Below are 22,513 nucleotides of genomic sequence, written 5' to 3'. Positions count from 1 at the left end.
CCAGGTAATCCTCTGCCATTTCCTACAAGGAAAGAATGGCAGTTCTATTCCACCTGAACCCAAGGTTCCAACTGTCACAAATTTCTCTCACCAATCTTTGAAAGGGTGCTTTGGGTATTGCAAAACCTATGGCTTTCTATTGCCTCCTTATCTCCCTTAGCACACCTGCACCCTTATTCAATCTTTTGGCCTTTTGCTTGAGCAAGCTCATTGGCTTACCCTTCCTGCCATGTGAAGCTCTTCCCTTTGGAGGCACACTAAACTTCTTGGAACCTGTCCCAGCTGCTGTTGCTGCAAGACCTGGTCCTTTGCCAACTTGCCTTGCAGTTGATTTGGTTCTTGCCATCACTCTGAAAAACTGCATACAAAGGATTGGAAAGAGATCATAGACATGAAGAACATGTTCTAACAAAGAAAAGGCAATCACAGGGGTGGAAGAAGCCAAATAGAGAAATTTGCAATAAAATGCGATATGAGTAGTTTGGAATTTCAAACAGGTCCACATCGCATTTTGCTGCAAATTTTTTAAATGAAATGCTGGTGCACTCCTACAGTGATTTCTATGTTTCTCCAACGAAATACAGTATGAATGGAGGTTATGCAAGAAGATCACATGCAAATATCACACTTGAAGATCTACATTCCTTCAGTGATTTCTCTGTCTTGGTTTGAGCCTATGCATTTCCATACAGGATGTAATTTTTCTATTTTAGGCAAGAAGATTGCAGAGACTAAGGGGAGTCACAAAACCAGAACATGTTCTCACAAAGAAAAGGCAATCACAGGGGTGGAAGAAGCCAAATAGAGAAATTTGCAATAAAATGCGATATCAGTTTGGAATTTCAAACAGGTCCACATCACATTTTGCTGCAAATTTTTTAAATGACATGCTGGTGCACTCCTACAGTGATTTCTATGTTTCTCCAACCAAATACAATATGAATGGAGGTTATGCAAGAAGATCACATGCAAATATCACACTTGAAGATCTGCATTCCTATAGTGATTTCTCTGTCTTGGTTTGAGTCTATGCATTTCCATACAGGATGTATTTTTTCTATTTTAGGCAAAAAGATTGCAGAGACTAAGGGGAGAACCCATTGTTACTGACCTGGAATCTATCTGTGGATGTGTTGTGCTGCTGAGGAGTAATCTGTGCTGAGGATGATTCTGTGCTGCTGGACAAGATGCTGATGCTGCAGAGTATGGAGGTAGGGAGGCAAGAGAGCAGAGACTGGAGGTCAAGAATTCTAAAACAGGATACCACAAAGAAGTGCAAATAGAATTAAAGAATCACTAAATCCCACACATGTGGAATCTAGTCGTTTTTCACACGTGTGGATGGGACCCAGATCTCTTGGAGTTTGAAATTTGGCACGTGTGAAAGTACACTTTATTACTTGGAACTTGTGCCATTCATGATTTCATCATCAATACCACAACCACTTTTCCCTCCCCTGGATTCCAATCTCTCATCCCTGCCACGACTCTCTCCTGATCCTTTCTCTCTGATCCTTTCCTACCCAGCACACTCCATCCAGACTGCAACCTGCCTGAAGACAGTACTGCCAGATCTCCAGGTTACCTAGAGTGCAAAGTTCAAGCTAGAGAAAGAGCAGGAGATTTACCAGTGCAACTCAATCAGCATGGAAAAGGAAAAAAAAGGTCAGAGTTCTAGTTTGGTTTCAATGTTTTTCAACATTTATTTCTTCCATCCATTGGATTTTTGATGTCCCAATGTCTTCACTCAGCTCCATCCTTCTTCCACAATGTGGTAAATCACCCAGAAATTAGATTGTAGGTTGATATGAATAGAAACAAGAAATTTGCAACAAAATGCGAGGAGAGTGGTTTATAATTCTCTAAACAGCCCATATCGCATTTTGCTGCAAATTCCTGTTGTGGACTCCTTGCTCATGAAAAGTTTCACTCATTCCATTATTTCTCTTGCATATGAGATCATAGTGTCCAGAAATCACTGAGATGAACCAAGTGCTTGATTTGACATGCACATGAATAGAACTTGAGAATTTGCAACAAAATGCGAGGAGAGTGGTTTATAGTTCTCTAAACAGCCCATATCGCATTTTGCTGCAAATTCCTGTTGTTGACACATTCCTCATGAATAGTTTCACTCATTCCATTATTTCTCTTGCATATGAGATCATAGTGTCCAGGAATCACTGAGATGAACCAAGTGCTTGATTTGACATGCACATGAACAGAATTTGAGAATTTGCAACAAAATGCGAGGAGAGTGGTTTACAATTCTCTAAATAGCCCATATCGCATTTTGCTGCAAATTCCTGTGTATTATTTGTTTCTCACTTCTACCTCATTAATTTGCTATCTTTAGCCCTGTGGAAATCTTCCTTGATGATGAGAAATGTTTTTGTTTTGGAACAGCTGGCTCCCAGGCCCCACCTTTCAAGAGGAAGCTGGACTTTTCTGCTGCTATTATTAGACCACAGCAATCACCAGGTGAGTGATGAGATGTCATGAAGGAATTATCTGGTGATATACAATGCATTCACTGATTGCATATGACGCATATAGAATTCATAGTATATAAGTTTTTGAACAGGCAAAAAGAAGAGGCTGGAGCAGAGTGCTGATTCTTCCATCAAAAAACAAATGGAACCAGAAGAGGACAGTTCTCCAGATTTGCTCCTATTTGAGTTTCTTCACAAATGCAAGGCTCAGAGTAACTTCCATTTATACCATAGTATTTTCAACATGGAGTTCACAATGAGCTCTGTACTGGAGCAGCACAAAGATTTTCTTTCAGACTATTGGGATGCCTTCAAAGAACTGACAGAGGCAGGAAGAATTGTGGGAGGAGAAAAGGTTTTTGTGCACCTTAATCATATTGTCTCCAATGACAGGCTGAGGTACCATGTGAACAGAAGATTTGACAGCCTGCCTGATCACTATAAATTCAACTGTACTTTGCACACCAGAAAGTGCAGAGTGCTGGAGGAGAGCATGGCATTTCTTATGTACATTGTCTTCAGTCAGGAGTCTTTGGATGAACAAGGGCAGGAAATAGAAGAAGAAGACACATCTGAAGCTTCTGAAAAGGAGGATGTTTCTTTGGTCTCTGAAATGGCAGAGCAAGAAGAAGATATCAACCTTCAGGATGAGGGGCTGCAAGTGGCTGCTCTTGACCTTGTTCAACTGAGGAAAAAAACTCTGAGGGGAGCAGAGCCAGTTGAAGATTTTGATGTTCAGAGCAACAACTATGCAGTGCCCATGCTTCCAGGTGTGTTGATTGGTGGAAAGGATTATGTTTTCCTCCATGATATAGAGTGTATGTTTGATTTGAGGGAGGACTATGCCATTTCCCTTATTGCCCAGGCTTCAAGGCTTGACAAGGAGGTTGGCATAGAGGATGACCATTCACTACTGGCTTTGGAAACAATGTTTGATCCTGTAGAGGCCCTTTCATTTTGTTTCAAAGAGGCTGAAAAGTTCCAAGAGCCAGATGAAGCTGCCTTCCAGCTCACACAGGAAGCTATGAATCTCTCAGCACTATACACAGAAAAGACTAGAGAAGAGGCTGGACAAGAAGGGAGAGGGATAAATCTTTGGAAAGATGAACTGCTTGTTGCTGATGAAAATGAGAAGGTACTTCAAATCATATACTTTGACTTCTGCTTAACTTTAGTTTTGTAGGTTGTGTATTGTCTCACTCCAATCCTTTGATATGTTGCAGCTACAAATTGAGGATGACACATTCCTCCAGAGATCAAGTGGAAGCAGGCAGGTTGGGTTTCGCAAAATGTCAGGCCTAGCTCGTTATATTCATGATCTAGGCAGTGCCAAGATCTTGATTTACCATAGGCAGTTGAGCAACAATGGAGAAGCCATTGTTTACTTCCTAAAATGTTTGTCCAGGGCTTTAGGTGGACATGCTCTTTCATGGCAAAAGGAAAAGATCATTTTGATAGAGAGGTTGTCTGCCATAGATATATTTGGAGATTATGTGAATAAGCAGGCCTCTAGGGCCGCTTACTTTTTGTCTTACACTTCTTATGCATTAGCATGTGGTGTTAAGGACCCCAAATATCTGGAGGCCTATGGAAAACACCAGCTCGTAAGGTTTCGAGAGCCACCCATGATTGCATCAGGCCACACAGTCCAAGAAGAGGAACAGGTGGAGAGAGCTGAAGAAAAGGATAAAGAGACAGTCGACATCAAGCCAATAAAGAAGAAAAAGACTCCAATCAAGATCAAAAAGAGAGTTCCGATCGGCAGGCCCTGGGAGAAATAGGATTTAGTCATCGAATATAGCACACACATTATATTAAATTTGAACTGATTTGTATAAAGTCTTTGATATCTGGTATGATCTTGTATAAATGATTAATAAGTTGATGATGAAATGATTTGTACATTTACATAGAGTGGTGTCGTTAAATATTAAATGAACAATATATTGAAATTGTAAACAAATTGTATTAAGTTCAGATCATATGTTTCACATTGAAATTTTTTTCATGCATAACACCAAGAGTCACTTGTTCCACTAAAAAAATTTATATTGAATGAGTTTGAAAACATGTGGACATAACACCAATAAGTTACAAATGAGTCCTATTCATGTTTACTTGTCCATTTATGGTTTCTAAATATCTTCGATTCCCTCCATTGTCTATGTCTCTCTGCTGCAATTGAATTGTCTAGAGCTTGTCTTCGTCTTTGCTTTTGGGCTAGAAGAAAAGCAAGCTTGATTTTGGAGCTAGCAACTTTTCTTTTAGCATGCAGCCTCTGTAGTATGCCTCGGTAAAACCATTGGAAGACTTCCTTCAGACTATTCACCTTCTGACTCCCTCCATAGTGTTGTGTGTGTCTAAAAAATGCATTACGTGCCATGTAGTGAGACTTCTCCATGCCTTGGTTAGACCAAATAGCTGGGCATCCATACTTAAAAAAGAAGATCACACTTAAGTAAAAGAAAAAGACATAACCTTACCATGTAGTGAGTTATATTGCAGGTTGTCCACGCGTCTTTCATTGACTTTCCAAAATGTTTAATTGCCTCCTCAAAGTTCTTGTAATCACTCTTTGTCCATGTTACTTTGTCACAGAACATGAAGAGTTGATCAAGAGACCTCCACACCTCTGCCTTCCTATTTCGTGCTTCCCCATCTGCCTCATGATCTTTCACAGCATTATGGACTTGCTTCCACAATCCATAATTAATCTTTGAAACTGCTCTACCTTGCCTTACTTGCTTACTGTGTTTGGGTCGAGACAAGAATCTTCTTGCCTTAACACCACCAATAGAGGGCTTGATTGGTACCTCCTTGCCATTGGTAGACTTTTTAAAATCCTTTGTGATTTGAACATCTCCTCCATGCAGACCTATATCGGATAACACTTTTTCCAATGCTTGAAGAGCATCCTTTCTATTTTTTTCGGGACGGAGTTTCCAAGCAAATCCAATATATAAAAATACCAATTTCTCAATAATTCGACATAGACCATGCAATGTGCAGATGTGAACATTACATAGTGGAATGTCCAGAATGGCCTTGAAGTCAGGGTCAACTTTATCTCTATTAGGTGCTCTCTTCCACCATTTTGAATCCATTACTTGAGCTGATTCTTTGCAGTAAAGACAAGGAGACTTTGAGTTGCCTCCTTTACTAATGTTATACATGCACTTAAGTGTTTTAAGATCCCCGGCCATGTGCCACTCTACTTGAAAATCACCTTTTCCTGCAACATGGAGATTCTCGCCTTGCACTTGTCTTTTGATTATTGTTGGTATTTCCGTGTGATGAAACACCCAATCTAGTGTTTCATGGTCTTTGGTCTTCACCTGTGAGATTATAGAAAACAAAAGTATTACTATATCAGATTTGAAAACAATGACCAAAATCAAGTATAAAACAACCCATGATCATAACTGGAACGAGCCTAACCACCATATGTGTTTCTCTGACTGCACACTAAAATACTTCGAACTTGCTTCAGTCAATGATGTATCAATCGCTCCATTCATCAATGTAATAGTAACTCTTTCCATTTTCTTTTCCTTTACAACCTCACACTCCTTTGATAACAAATTTCAAAATGCCTTTGCACTCCTCAAATGTTATTCCATAATTAAAACTCGACCATTCTTTTTTGAAGTTGTTGCAGATCTAAAAATATATTGTTCCAAGGATCATACACAGTGGTTCCTTTAACACCATGAAATATTTCTTTAATATGGATATATTGCCCAATAAATTCATCTATACTTTCATTCAAATGACCTCTTATCCTCCACACGGTTGCTGGATTTGGCAGTAAAACTCGTTTAATCCTTTGATCTTTCAAAGTTGAGGATATCGCATGGAAAATCGAACTATATCCCTTCCTGCTAACTCCACTAACATCAAGAGCCTCTTGGATTATAGTGCCATCAACTTGATTATTGGATACAAAGTCCTCTACAACATTGCGTTTGACTGTTTTGTATTTTTTTTCCTCAATCAAACCTTTTGCTACACCGCAAGAAAGCAATCCTTTCATTTGTTTAACAGGAAGAAGGTTCGGGTCCATATTTTCTTTTGCAGGCTCCAATAATTTCCTGTAATAACAACACAATATGACTATATTATTCAGCACCTCCATTCTTATTTTGCGACAATCAACGAAATAGATATAGTCTGGAAGAGAGCCTTTTTGAGTATACAAAATGATAAATTTCAATCTAACCTTGCTTCCTGAATTCGTCGCTTGCATCCACCAGTCCCAGCCTTCAAATTTGCAATGTTTTTAATCTTCCTGCTACGTTGTCTGTCTCCAAGCACGGTTCTCTTCTTTCTTGCTCTTGTCAACTCTTTTTTACTCTTTGAATGCTCCTCAATTTCATTCTGCAACTGCTGCTCCAATTTTGCACGAATGGCTATCTCCTCCATCTTGGCCCCCTTTTCTTGTAGGTACATCATTTTATACGTTTCCGCAAATGCAGACTGCGCTGAAATATAACCAAGAAGTCCATTTTGTCCATCGCCGACAAACCTCAGTAATGTGGTGGGATTGACAAATGGAGGTGTAGAGTTTTTTACTTGACATTTTGGATATATGCTTCCATCGCACCATAAGTCAATATGTTGAAGCCCTTCTCTTCTCATATTTTCCCGCTGTTGAGCATTTAGCACCGTATCCTTTCGTCTTTTTTGTGCTGGAGCATATTGTTCTTCCAAGTCGATGTGAAGATGGTGTAATCGCTTCTTCTCAGATAGTGACTCACTAGTATCGGCCATTTTTTGTGCTCCTCAGGTTGCGAAGTTTGTTTTTCAATCTCATAGTCATTTTGTAACATGAATCGTGGAAGTGTGGCGGTATCCATGTGAATATTTTGAAAACTTGCAATCACTAAGTTCAGTGATGGACTCTTAATGAAAGACCTGCACACGTCGGCCAAAGAGATGCGGAATCTTTGGTAAACAAAAAAAAATCTAAGAGGATATTTAATACAAAATCGTGTTAGTCAGACAAAAGATTATCTTATTCCTTTTTGAATTGACAGTTCTGTAGTCCTTACTGACAAATCTGAGCCACGTTTTCGTATTTTACTATTTTTGAGGTCTTTTAGGAGAGAAATAAATCAAAAAATAGTGAATTTCTTACAGGGCTCCAAAATGAGTTCCCTTTTTCCCTAATGACTTGTCCCTTCCATCTGCACACCTCCAAAATCATAACACAAAATGCAAGGAAATCCATTAAGATCCAAAAAATAGCCACCCATGAGCTCCTTCCCTCTCTTCTTAGATCAAGTGCCATGAACTGTCACTATATAGCGACGCTTTGCACTGTTTCGTCGCTATATAGCGATGATTTTAGGGTATAAGTATATAGTGATGCTTTTAGGGTATGAGTATATAGCGACACCTTTAAGGTATAAGTGTCACTATATAAACGATTGACCAGCGTCGCTATATAGCGACGCTGGGGGACTAAAACCCGAAACCCCACGCGATGCCGTCTTTCACAACTCTATTGCGAGAAAAGCAAAAATCTCTCCTCCCATGTTATATTCGGTGACCTTGCTTTCCTCCTCTATTCCCCACACTCCTCACCCCTACCAAGCCCCTCTCCCATTGACACTTGTGCTCCCTCTCCACCCTTTTCCCTCTCTACTTATGTGAAAGGAAGTTTTTCAAGAAGGTGTGTCTCTTTAAGCAATATAGGTTCATTTTTTGTGAGATTTCATTTTATGAGTGTTGAAGCATGTTTCTCCTTGCATTGCTAAGCCTATGTGCTAGTTTTCATGCTTGATTTTCATAGATTAAGGACAAAAAACGAAATTTGCTCCTCTTTTTTGTATTTCTCTTCCTCCTCTTTTCCTTCCTTTCATGCTTGCTCCTTTTTTGTCGGCTTATGCTTGTCCTCTCAATCCAATCCTTTTGGAAAGTTGCTTCTCCAAACTCCTCCTTCCTCTAACTAGTTATCTGAAAAATGGTATGTTTTCTCTCTTTTGTAGGGCCAATCCACGAAACACCGAGCGGGACTTTTTCAGGTAAGAAAGTGCTTCCTCTTTTTTCCTTTTTTTGTTTCCGTTATTTGTATTGGCCTGCAGCTAGCGCTTTAAGCGCTAGCTGCAATGATGGGCGTAGGAACCCTTCCTTCCTCTCTCTTCTCTTATTCCCTCTTCTTTCCCTCTTTTCCTCTTTTCCTCCCTCTTTTCCCTCTCTTTCCCTCCCTCTCTTATTTCCTCTTCTTCCTCTCTTTTCTTCTTTTAATTTCCCCTCTCTTTTTTCATTCTTTTTTCCCCTCTTCCTTCCTCTTCCTTCTCTTCTTTTCCCCTCTCTTATTTCCTCTCTTTCATCCTCTTTTCTCTTCTTTTCATAAGCATATGCATTTGCCTATGCATATGCTTATGCATGAGCATATGCTCATATGCTTTTCCCCTCTCTTTTTTCCTTCTCTTTTTCCCTCTTCCTTCTCTTCTTTTCCCCTCTCTTATTTCCTCTCTTTCATCATCTTTTTTCCTCTTTTCATAAGCATATGCATTTTCCTATGCTTATGCATGAGCATATGCTCATATGCTCATGCATAAGCATAAGCATATGCTTTCTCTTTTTTCCTCTCTTTTCTTCTTTTTCCCTCTCTTTTTTCCTTCTCTTTTCCCCTCTTTCTTTCTCTTCTTTCTCTGCATTTCCCCTCTCTTATTTCCTCTCTTTCATTCTTTTTTATCTTCTTTTCATAAGCGTATTAATTTGTCTATGTATCTTTCTCATAAGTTTATGCTTATGCATGAGCATATGCTCATATGCTCATGCATAAGCATAAGCATATGTTTTCTCTCTTTTTCTCTTTTTTCCCCTCTTTTCTTCTTTTCTCCTCTCTTTTCTTATTTTCCCCTCTTCTTTTTTCTTCTCTGATGCTTATGCTCTTTTCCCCTCTCTTTTTTCATTCTTTTTCCTCTCTTCCTTCCTCTTCCTTCTCTTCTTTTCCCTTCTCTTATTTCCTCTCTTTCATCCTCTTTTCTCTTCTTTTCATAAGCATACGCATTTGACTATGCTTATGCTTATGCATGAGCATATGCTCATATGCTTTTCCCCTCTCTTTTTTCCTTCTCTTCCTTCTCTTCTTTTCCCCTCTCTTATTTCCTCTCTTTCATCCTCTCTTCTATTCTTTTCATAAGCATATGCATTTGCCTATGCTTATGCTTATTCATGAGCATATGCTCATATGCTCATATGGTTTTCCCCTCTCTTTTTTCCTTCTCTTTTCCCCTCTTCCTTTCTCTTCTCTCTTCCTTTTCCCTCTCTTATTTCCTCTCTTTCATTTTCTTTTCTCTTCTTTTCATAAGCATATGCTTTCTCTCTTTTTCTCTTTTTTCCCCTTTTTTCTTCTTTTCTCCTCTCTTTCAAAAGAGTAATTTTGTAACAAACAATGTTATATATCTTCGACATGTATATGCTTCTGTCGCTCAGCTCGTTTGAGCGATTTTGTATCACCCTTTTCACAAAGGAAATTTTGTAACAAACAACATTCTTTTGTAATTACTTTTTTTTTTTTATTGTAACAAACAACGTGAGTGGGGCAATACAGGGCTTGCTATGGCCCTGTTTAGCCCCACTAATGTTTTTTTTAAGCTGTTAATCATCGCTATATAGCGCGAAGTTTATTAGTGTCGCTATATAGCGACGCTTATATAGCAACCGTTCTTTTTCGACTCTTATAGTGATGTAAATACCAACCTTTGTGCCCGTCAAAAAAAAACTTTTTAGTGTAAAAAAGGTCGATGATTGTGTCGAAAAAGGGCCTGTGCCTTGTAGTGATAGTTGCATTCTTTCACCTCAACCAGCATACTTTCCACCATTAACTGTCATAGGTGAGTAAGCTAGATTCAATTCTTTTGACAACTTTTGTGCTCTCACATCAGCATAAGCCTTACGGTCTCCCATCACACCTCCACTCTTTTCTCATTATTTTGTCTGCATCTTTCCCTCATCCTCATCATGCTACTTACATTTCTTTGCCTATAACTTATCATTTTTATGGCATGCTCAACCTTCTAAACCTTTATTCTACATGCTTATGATGTTCAAGCTTTAGAAGCAATCTTTGGAGTTGAAATTTTTTGATGTTGTCAGAAGCTAATCACATTTAGATTGGATAACACAATGCACGCATGTTTTATGTTTGCTAATTCGTCTAACCTTTCCCCTAGCTTCACAACAAAACCCTTCCCTGGGAACTCTGATTGTGAACGAGTCCCTTTGGTCCTACACTAGAGTGGAAACAAAATAGATAGAATGATGCACACTAAGAAATAATGTTGAATATATCACCCAAAGGTCACACCACTTTGTGAGCTTCAGTTATGATAAAATTTACATGTTTTACATAAGTTCTTTATGCAATATTATTCCCACATAACAAAATACATGTTTTAGGCTCTTATAGAATAATAAAATATAGGGTTAGAAGTGCCAGGGATCTAGTTTGTGAAAGCTTTAAAAAGCAATAGTTTCATTACAAAAGAAAGATAGAGAGCTACAATATTGGGATGACATCCTTGTATGAGCTATTCTACTTGGGTATGGCTAATGATGGCAAATCAAGTGTGGACTAAGTGTGTTATTGTAACACCAATACTTCTTGTCATTATGTGAAATTTAGGAAAGAAGAGAAGGAGATTGCACGAGCACATTGGAGAGATAAAAAATGAATGCTTTATATTAGATAGAATCAACATACATCCAGAGAAAAAACGAGGAAGTTATTCACCTAATTGGAGTGTGCCAGGCATTCTGCAGGTACACACCCCTTGTTAATATCAACCCTACACTAGCATATGTAGATGAAGTAATGACACAAGAGGGTTTTTTTCCCACACATATAGACCCCCATTTCACACACCCATGGCCAACTCCGAGGGGCCGCCTCAGCAAAGGAGCACAAGGATTTGATCCTGAGTGGATTGGAACGCAGTCAGCTGTGATCAAACGCCCAAACTGCATGAGCTGCGGCTGCTCTGCCAGTTATTCCAGTTTGGACTAGTGCCCAACTTCCATATGCGGTCCATGTTCTTGTTGCGAGACCAAGACCTTCTAACAAAATCAAGTTTGGACTAGTGCCCAACTTCCATATCTGATCCATGTTCTTGTTGTGACACCAATATCTTCCTGTCGTCTCGAGGGATGAACCTTCTCCAGAATGGATGCTCCTGCCAGACTTGCACCATGTCTTCAATGGGCACATTCTTCGTCTCAGGTAGAAAGAAGTAGACGTACGCCGTCATCACCATCACCCACCCCGCGAAGAACAGAAAAATCCCGAACTTGAAGTTGCATAGCATCCCCAGAAACGCTTGCGCTATCACAAACGTCAATAGTAGATTCGTAGATACGTTTATGCTCATCCCTGCCGACCTTATCTCCAACGGGAAAATCTCACTTGGCACCAACCATCCTAATGGTCCCCATGACCACGCGAAGGCTGAAACATATACGCAGACAATCAGCACTACTCCTATCGCCGTGCTTTGGTCGACATTGCCCGTTCCTTGCAATCCAAATTTCGCACCCAAGATTCCACCCATGAGAACCTGCGCACCAAATATTGACAACAAGAAGATTGGCTTCCTTTGATAGATTTGATTTCCAGTCCTGGAAATGAAGATCATAAGAAGGAACGAGATTGTTTTGATGCCTGCACAAACTTACCTGTGCAATAAACATTTGTACTCCGGCCTCCAGAAACAGTGTTCGCCGACCATATTTGTCCACAGCGATTATAGAGACAATGGTTGACAATACGTTCACTGCTCCTGTGATGACAGCCGCATATAGAGCCGCATCCGCACCAAATCCAACTGTTTTGAATAGCACGGGCGCATAGAACATAATGGCATTGATGCCAGTCAACTGCTGGAACAGGGGAATCATCAGAGACATGACAAATTGAGGCCTGTATCGTCTTTCCAATATATTGCGCCAGGGATTGTTTACAGTTTTGGCGACCTCGCAAGCCTCTACAATATCATCGAATTCAGCCTGGACATCGGTTGTTCCTCGAATCCTCACCAACATCGCTTTCCCGTCTTCTGGGAAACCTCGTTCGATCAGACTGTTGGGCGTATCGGGTAAAAACATGGATCCAACGGTCATGATAATGGCGGGGACCGCTGCCAAACCCAGAGAGATACGCCAGCCATTAGGCTGCATTTTGCTGGTGAAATAATTAATTAGGTTGGCAACCACGATGCCGATTGTGATGGCCAATTGAAACATGATGTTGAGGGCGCCTCGCAATTTCGCAGGAGCCATCTCGGAGAGGTAGACTGGAACAGACTGCAATGAAAATATTCAGGATCGTCAGATCAGAAATTCTACTGCTTTGCAAGTCAAAAGGAACACACCGCTCTTTATATATACTTCTTATACGTTCATGGAAGCATACGTTCATCAGCAGTGCATAGCTCACAGATTATAAGAGAAAACACTCGCACTGACCTGGTTTGCAAATCCCACGCCCACTCCAAGTAGGATGCGACCTATTATGAGCATGGACACGTTTCGAGCGAAGAAATTGACGCCTGCTCCTGAGAGGAAACTCAATCCTCCCAGAAGCATGGACGGCTTTCTTCCATACCGTCTTGTCATCCAAGAGGCAAAGAACGTAGAGGAAATCAGCCCAGCGAGGTAGAGCGAAGATGTAAAAGTGGTGAGAACTTGGCTGTCGAATTTGCAGTAATCGCTTGTTTTTGCATTATGTTGCTGATCATCAACAAGTGGAAAGAACTTTTCAAGAAAATCGTCCATGGATGTCACTCCACCTGCATCGAATCAAAGCACTTAATGATTTCTGTTTGGATATCCCCACACATCTCTCCTAACTTTGAAAGGAAATCAGCAAGCGTCCGTGCTCTACATACTTTTTGTCGATTCTAAAGCTGATGGCAGTAGAAAACCCCGACAAACCTGAGATCCCAATGTCGTAACCGAAAATAAGGCCTCCGCTCGCTGCTGTGATGCAAGCGAAGATGACAAACCATGTGGTGTGTCCAGGATACTCATGTCGCACAGGGCGTCTAGACGAAGAGATGACGCCTCCACCGGCCATAGTTGCAATCAATTAGAGTAGGAGCTGAAGCTAGTAACTACCAATGGATAAGACAGACGTATATTTGATATGGGTTTCTTTTAGTGAAGTGAGGTCTCGATCCAACCGACGAAACCAAATTCGGGTAAACCGACGGTCGAACAATTGAACTGCGTTAGACTAAGTTGGTAATCATCATTCACAGACCTTGTTGATTTTTCACCGATTTCTATCTTATCCATTTGGCTGTTTCATCTCTTTCCGTGCAACCGCCTAAGCATCCTGTTGTCATCGCCGCATTAATGTTTTCTCAGAAGTTTCCCATGCTCCTTTTTCTAAGCCCGCATTTCTGAGCTATTATAGTCTTTTTAATAGTGTTTTTTATAGTCTTTTTAATAGGGTACGGCCCTAAGCCGGGAGTTCACTACTAAGCCCTCGTTTATGAGCCACTTTTTCTTTTCTTCGTTATGTGCATTATAGTCTTTTCAATAAGGTACGGCCCTAACTAGGAGTGCACTATTAATAAACCCTATATATTAAGAAACCCTATCAATTGTGTTCAAGAGGTACTATTAATAAACCCTATATATTAAGAAACCCTAGATATCAATTGTGTTGAAGAGGTACTTAAAAAATCCTTCACCTAAAATTTTCTCACCAACAAATTTTTTTCCTAAAGTTGAATTTAAAACCCCTCCTGTTATTGTAATCCTATATAAAAAAATTTTAAAATTGAATAAAAATATCCCTCCTTTGGAATGCATGTGGTAACTAAAATATTGTGTGGTGAACCCCCCAAGGTCCCTAAATTGAAAAGAATTCCAAATTATATTAATTATTTAATAGGATAAGTTCCTCAAATTGAAATTACGGTAACTAGGTAGCATAGAGATGAAAAAGAACAAACATAACAAGATAACCGAGAGGAGATCAGAAAGTGAAAGAAGAAGGTGAAATTAGAGACCCTATCAATTGTGTTCAAGAGGTACTATTAATAAACCCTATATATTAAGAAACCCTAGATATCAATTGTGTTGAAGAGGTACTTAAAAAATCCTTCACCTAAAATTTTCTCACCAACAAATTTTTTTCCTAAAGTTAAATTTAAAACCCCTCCTGTTATTGTAATCCTATTTTAAAATTGAATAAAAATATCCCTCCTTTGGAATGCATGTGGTAACTAAAATATTGTGGGGTGAACCCCCCAAGGTCCCTAAATTGAAAAGAATTCCAAATTATATTAATTATTTAATAGGATAAGTTCCTCAAATTGAAATTACGGTAACTAGGTAGCATAGAGATGAAAAAGAACAAACATAACAAGATAACCGAGAGGAGATCAGAAAGTGAAAGAAGAAGGTGAAATTAGAGATGCTAGAAATCCATGGATCGGCCTTGTAGGTATTGCTACATCCATGCATTTGCTTTACTTTCACAAGCCTTTACAACTTTATCTTTGAGGGTTGATGCAAAAGTTGTGAAGCCTTATCTTCTTCGTACATGGGACATGTGCATTTCTTTCATTGCTCAACTAGGGTGGCCTCATAGGGAGGATCAACAACAAAGTGTTTTTCTATCATTTGTGTGATAACCTTTGATGAGAGAACATTGAATGGATCCTTCTTCAAAAATTATAGTTTGACGGTTCGTTCTTTGAAAATTGAATTTTTAATTTCGATTGCAATTCAAGTGAACAGTCTTTAAAAAAATTTCAATTGCTCAAAAAGACTTTGAAACATATCTAGGCTTGAAGGAAAACAACATCATCTAATAACTTTTAAACATATCCAATTTTTGAAGGAGAATCGAAATAGCTGGGGGAAGATTGAAGAAGAAGAAAGCTAAACTTAATTGTACACACATTGCTATATCAAAGCCACATGGATGTACACTTTGCATATACGTGCTATGTTCTGCATGGGGCCAAAGTCAATATAGCCATTGCTAAGGTGTCCCCTTTAGGGGCAAGGGCCATATTGACAAGCCATATATATCCTCTATATATCCCGGTCGCATCATTCTGCTACCAAATATAAATAGCAATTATATATTTCACATGGACTTTGTGAAAATATAATTTAGTTGGCATTCTTTGTATACTATGTGAAATATAAGCCTTAGTTGATATTTTTTGTGTGCCTAAAAGTTTATTTTCCATTAGTGAATGTCATTACTCTAAACTACCTAGTGTTTTCTTATATGCTATGTTTTGTTATATTGTTATAAATGTTCTCGGGGGGTGCACTACTAAGAGAACCTAAGTATCATGTGTGTTCAAAAAGTATCAAAAAATCCCCTCCACTAAAAAAAATTTGCCAATAAAATCATCCCTCTTTACTTATGAACTAACGGTTTTTTTCCTAAAGTTGAATTTAAAATCCCCTCTTGTTATTGTAAACTTGTTAAAATTTTTCCAAAAGCGAAATTATAATACCCCTCCTTTTGAATGCAGGTGGTACACTTAAATTTTGAGAGGTGAACCCCCCAAGTAATTTTCTTAATTTATCTAAATTGATTTTCCAACCAACATGATAGTTCAAATAGTTTTTTTTTTAATAGTTTGATTTATGTTCTTAGCATGTCACCAACCCAATGGTTAAACCTCCACCAGTTAAACCATCCTAGTGGTTGGAATAGCATGTTATAATTTTGTTATAATTTAAGTAATAGTTTAAAACCAGCGCTTGATAGCAATGTTTTTTAATTAGCTTATTATGTTCTTAGCTGCTATTACCCCATTGTTGAAACAACTCAGTGGTTAGAACAGAATATTCTTATAGTTTGATTAATAGTTTCATTTATGTTTTTTATGTTTATTTAATACTTTAATTTATGGTTGAAAACCCTAACATTTCAATCGATCAAAGGAGATTTGTGCACTGTAAGCTCTAGTAAGCAAGAAACTGAAAGACAGGAACATGTGTTGTTGCAAAAAACATCTAGACTTTGACCTACTAATAATTTTTAAGGACTTGATATGCAATCATGTTGGAGCATTACGTGATAGAAATAGATGCCCATGTCTCCAAGATGAATGCCCAATTTCTAGGCCTCCTAGATCCTCATCATATGTTGTAACGAGACTAATTTTAGTAGGCCTAAGGTTATGTAGGAGCAAGTCAACATGTCTATCCAAACGAAATGAGGAAAGATAACTTCCTCGCCCTCGGTCTCTCTGTGTGCGCCCTCCTCACCCTAGGTCTCTCTACATGCGCTCGATCCCTCGCCCTCATTTTTTGCTAGCCTAACCGATTCCTCTTCATATCCTATCTCTCCATCTGGATCTCTGGATGGTGGGTCGAACGTGCCTCCCTAAGAATGAAAAAAGCTAGAAAAATTAAGAGCATTGATTATAAGACAATGGTGAAAGTCAAACAATAATGAAGAAGAATAGGGTATTCTCACATGAGGTGCTGCCACCCTTTCCCAATCGATGTGGGTTCCTTCTCTCTCCTTCTCCTTAAACCATGCCATTACTCCAATCCTGAACACCCTTCTTACTCCTCGTTGTCTAGAGGCCTTTCAATCACAGACTCCTGTGGATCCAAATTCAATTAGTTAGATATGAATGACAAGACATTTCAAAGATTGAACATATCAAAAATTCAGTAGAAGATAAATATAAACTTACCACCCATGTCTCGTTGTGCTGAGTCTGCCACCGCTTCCAAGGCACAAAGGACCTACGGTCTCCATGTGTATCCTCACTGCCCTCCGCTGAGGCTCAAATTCATCTAGATTCTCCTTGTAATCCTTCTTCGCTCTCTTCCAATCCTTTGAGTCCACCCACCCGGGCTTGTGCTTACCCTCCTTAACAACCTCCCTTGATTCGTATCTATGAGAGGGCAAGGGACCTGACTGGTACTATGTCTCATGAGGAAGGGGAGACCTATAGGGATGTGACTATGCAGACTCGTCTACATCCCTCATGCCACCACATCATCCTCAACTCTTACTACTCTATATGGACATATGATGGGTACGCCCAGGTGATATAGAAGAGGGTTGTCGAGTAGGTAAAGCCATCGATGTCCTTGATCTACTCTCAAGGGGTGTAGGAGATGGAATAGTTGAGCTCCTATGGGGCAGGAGAGAGAAGATTCTCGCTACCTCTGCATCACTCATGGATGCGACAAACTTGTCGAGACTCCCAATGAAGTCATGGGCTACTAGCAAAAGAGTTCCCCGAGGGGTAGTCGTAGGGGTAGGCCCCTAAGGAGTTGGCCCATGCAAAGTCTGACAAAATATGAAGAGGGGAGAGAAGAAGAGTGGAGATGAGGAGAGAGGGCACAGCTAGAGAGCACACCACAAATGACTACACTAGATTTAGTTGAAAATGAAGAATATATACAAACCCACTTAGGGTAAGGGTTAGGGCATCGAACCCTTTCCTTTATAGCACTCTATTGGTTAGCGCTACGCACTTATGATCACATGATGGTGCTATGCACACATGATCACATGATGTTGAGCATGAACTCTCAACACCTTCCCTCAAGATCAACATCATGAAGTAGGCCTTCCCTCTAGATGATAATTCTGGGGAATCAAAGAAGGACTGAACATTACATTCCATCAGACCCCTTTAATGGAAATGTCCTTCCTTTGTGTCAAACCAAGAGCTAGTCGGTGTTTCTCGAATAGCTCTTTACCGAGTGGTTTGGTAAAGATGTCTCTAACATTCTCTTTGCTATCACAATGTTGCAGTGTGATGTCGCTAAGTAACTAACACTCTTTCTCTGATGAAGTGCTCTCTGACATCAATGTGCTTTGTCCTGGAGTGATATATTGGCAATGCTTGAGCCGATTCATTATCACAATATATTGTTGTTGGCTTTGACTCATCAAAGTAATATGTTTCTGACAATAGTCTTCTGAGTCATATAGCCTCACATGCACCTATAATGAGTGCCCTATATTCTGCTTCAGTTGAAGACAAAGAAACAGTTGGCTGTTTGTTTGACAACCATGATATAGCACCTTAACCAAGGAAAAATGCATATCCCTATGTGGATCTCCTGGTCTCATGATCTCCGGCATAGTCGTTGTCATAGTATCCATGCAATCGTGGATGACTTCCTCTATATTCTATTCCAAACTGTCTTGTACCTCTATTGTATCTCAAGACTCTTTTGGCTACATTCTAGTGACATTGTTTTGGATTTTCCATAAACTGTGCAAGTGAGCTTGCTGCATAACAAATATCTGGTTGTGTGATAGTCAGATATATAAGAGATCCGATGAGCTTTGCCTGTAGTACCTATCATTAACTATAGGCTTTTTTGAATCTTTAGTAAGTTTCAAACTTTTTTCCATGGGAGTGGCTGCAATCTTGCAATCTACCATATGAAACTTCTTCAAGAGACTATCAACATACTTGAGCTAACTCATGAATGTGCTATCTGAATCTCTCCGAAACTCAATTGTCACCACATAGCAACAATCTCGTGTGACACTGACTCGTTCAAGTTGGTAGAACAAAGGTAGAACATTCATGAACATGGTTCCATCTTCAAGTTCAAGAGAATTCCCACATCAATTCAAAAGAATTCAACCAATGCTTCTTAATCAAATGCAAATATATGATAGGAGGAAGAAAAAACCAGTAAATTAATGGTCAAAAGTTCATAATCAAAGTGGTGCAACTTGAATGTTTATTAGCTTTAACACCTATTTTCTTCCATAAAGCTTATTATGCTATTTCATTTAGGCTTCACCTACAAAGGATAAGAATAGCCCATTTGTTGATATATTAAGAAGGCCACTTTCCATCATCAAGTTGCACTCTTTTCAACAAGGTACAACTTATGTGGGGTAAATGATGGGTCAAGTTATACTTTGTGTACAAAATTATGCAACATAGTCACTGTACTTAGTCACGTACTATTTTGAAGTTTTGATTAATTTTAGAAAATCCAAAAATATTTTGTAATGAACCCTCTACTTTTGGGCTACAATTTAAGAGAGGATGTAAAAAAGAATGTAAATTACATCATAAACTAAGATCTATCAATGCGTTGTATTCATGATCCCTTGATGTGACTTTATTAGATGTCAAATGTGCATCCCGGCTCCCCTTGACCACCTTACACCCATAATTCCAATCAAATATTTGTTGATATCTAGATGGTGATTCCCAACAAGTGCCAATGCCAAGATATAAACGCCTTCTAGGCTACCAAGAGTGCTATCCTCGAACCCCTCCTTGCAACCTTGGCCCAAGCATTGCTACTGTAACAAGCGATTCAATCTCCAATGCCTTTTTTTGTAGCCAATCCATGCTTGATCCACCTTTTGACAATAGCATCTCGAGGAAACCCCTTATCATTTCTTCTACTAGCTCATGCCTAATCCTAATTTCCATTCAAGATTTGAGCCATGAGGACTTGATCTGGACTAAGTCCAAGTGAATGTTAATGCTTGCTGCCCACATGCTTGGAACCAAAATGTGGGATTCTCAAGACACTCATGAGATTCAAAGCACATGGATGGCACAACAAGTTGAATGGAGTCCCAATGAAGAACCTATCACAAGAATTAAGACCCAATGGAGCACATGATAGCATCATTACAAGTTGAATGAATACCCCGTGGCAAGAATCCAACAAAGAGCAAGCTTAATTCCATATTTAACAAGTTTTGAGATCCAAGTCTAGACCATATTTAAAGGAAGCATGGGACGAAAATGAGACTTCAATTCTAGTTCAATACATCTAATACTAGACAAGTAGAAGATCGAAGGCAATCCAATAGATTTTGACAAATGTTTAAAGAGGAGACAATGTCTTTGCACACATGTATGCAAATTCTTTGGAAGCAATTGTAGCATGTGGACAGGTTCACGATTCCCCTCAAATAAAGATTATAAGAATCCTATTCATGGTTTGTTCATTCTCTATCTTTGTCTATCAAGTTTTAGTGCATATTTCCACTTTCATATAAGCATCTCTGTATGATATAGCGCCGTTTTGTAGAAAAAATACGTAATCTTGTTGACGATATCTTCCCTACATTAGTGGACATTTCTTCCCACATGTGAATAGCACAATCCTACACATAGTGTACAGTCCTTCCCACATGTGAGTAGCTTATAGAAGTGAAGCCTATTACTATGATTAAAAGATTGATTGTTTTATCCAAAACTTTTTGAGTTCCTAGATATTATGATCATATAAATAAGTCATGATAATGTTCTAAACATTTACTTGGAATTCTCTATAGTTGTGGATCTTCAAGGATGGTTGTAGGCACTTCATACATGTCTGATTATTATGTTGGAAATTCTTCTTAAAGAAAAACATGTTGTCAAAGTTCAATTCTTGATAGAAATCTAGAATTTCTTCTTGTCCCATACCTTGTGATGGTGTTGTGGTTTTTGGTAGTGGCATTTTCTTGGCATTTCATGTGTACCTAGCTTCGAAGTGGGATATCATCCCTCCATAATTCTTAACTATGGACTACAATGCTCTTCCGCAAGAGGATAGAATGGTGCTTAACATTGAAGGCTTCTACAAAATATTGATGATGGTTTTGACACATGGATTCTAATCTCAAACATAAAAGAAACTAAGGAAAATAATTTCATGCATTGGCTAGAATAATTCGTCGTTCTCACTAAATGAAATTAAGGGAAATTATCAGGCTAATTGGAGACCCATGGAAGATATAAAGTGTTCAACCTTTCAATTCAATCTACTTACTCTCAAGGCAAAGTTTCAATTCAATCTACTTAATACTCTCAAATCAAAGTTTAATGAATGTTTCTTTCTCATTTTGAAAACAAGGCAAAGCTTTTAAATATTGGCAAAAGGGTGGTGCCAATCTTGAAAGGAGGCATATGGGGATTTCTCCCTATCTAAAATGACATTGCATTGTAACCAAATCCTCTAAGGGTAGAGTCAATAAACAAATAACACCTAGACTAAAAGTTCCTATAAAGCAAAGAGCTAGTTACACACCTAACAAGAACTAAGCTACCAGATCCTTAAAATAGCCCCAAAGTAGAGGACACATCCTTAGTAGTAGATTTAACTATAGAGCAAACTCGCTTCATGAACTAAAAGTGTTTGTTTTTACCCAAAAAATGGTTTGTACCTAAACGTATATGCCCATCCCTTCATGAAAAATCCCTTGAGGGGTTGTACCTAAACATATATAACCATCCACTTGGATTCAACACCAATGGGTTCATTAATTTAAGAATATACATATATGGAATACATGCCCAAGATAGATATTGCTTCCACATATTACTTCCACATATGTTACTAGATAGGGAATAAATCCTTTAAAAACAATCTTACAATTGAAAGGAAATGACTTCTTAACACATACCTCAATAACTTGATATGCTCCAAGTGGTCCTTTAGGAGACACATGATATGTTGAGTTGTAATGTCTCTATACTACCCTAACTTGCTTTACATAAAAATGCTCCAAGTAGTCCTTGAGAAGACCCATCACACATTGAGATGTAATGCCTCTATACATCAATGTCTTGGTTCTTTAAAGTACTTGGACATATCAATGTCAAAACTGGTGTCCATGAACAACGGATAGCAAGTACTCCATTTTCCAATACACTACTACACATGGGCCTTATTCCAATGGTTAAGCACCGATGTTTAGCATGCGCGAGGCGCTAATCATCGGTATGCAAAGCGGGCTTAAAAAGTGTCGTTATATAGCGACACCTTTATAAACGTCTCTATATAGTGACACTTTTATAAACATCGCTATATAGCGATGTTTATAAAAGTGTCACTATATTATATAGCGACACTTGCCAGACTTGTATAAGGTCATTATATAGCGACGTTTTATAGAGAGTGTTTTTCCCCATACCGACCTTTAAAGATAGTTTTACCCAATGACAAAAAAATTTTCTTTTCATACATGTTTGATCCTTTGAAAGAATAAAAGTACAAGAGCATGTACATCAAGTTTGAAGCTCATATAT

General features: G+C 38.9%; 1 protein-coding gene across 1 annotated transcript in view; it reads right to left on the bottom strand.

The window, feature by feature from the left end:
- Positions 1-13,575, bottom strand: part of LOC147881784 (sugar transport protein 10-like) — a 184,807-nt gene extending 171,232 nt beyond the window's left edge. Inside the window, exons 1-6 of the mRNA XM_087401244.1 lie at positions 13,434-13,575; positions 12,966-13,288; positions 12,177-12,803; positions 11,658-12,058; positions 6,712-7,017; positions 6,436-6,583 (exon numbers count right to left, since the gene is read on the bottom strand). Coding sequence (XP_087257370.1) covers positions 6,436-6,583; positions 6,712-7,017; positions 11,658-12,058; positions 12,177-12,803; positions 12,966-13,288; positions 13,434-13,575 — 1,947 coding nt within the window. The remainder of the gene's footprint in view (positions 1-6,435; positions 6,584-6,711; positions 7,018-11,657; positions 12,059-12,176; positions 12,804-12,965; positions 13,289-13,433) is intronic.
- Between the last annotated feature and the right edge of the window lie 8,938 nt (positions 13,576-22,513).

This window comes from Dipteris shenzhenensis, chromosome 30 (assembly GCF_047967505.1).
Source record: "Dipteris shenzhenensis isolate YYH24624 ecotype China chromosome 30, Dip_SZ_1.0, whole genome shotgun sequence".
Classification (NCBI taxonomy): domain Eukaryota; kingdom Viridiplantae; phylum Streptophyta; class Polypodiopsida; order Gleicheniales; family Dipteridaceae; genus Dipteris; species Dipteris shenzhenensis.
The sequence above is the reverse complement of the archived record's forward strand: the minus strand, read 5'-3'. Positions and strand labels throughout refer to the sequence as shown.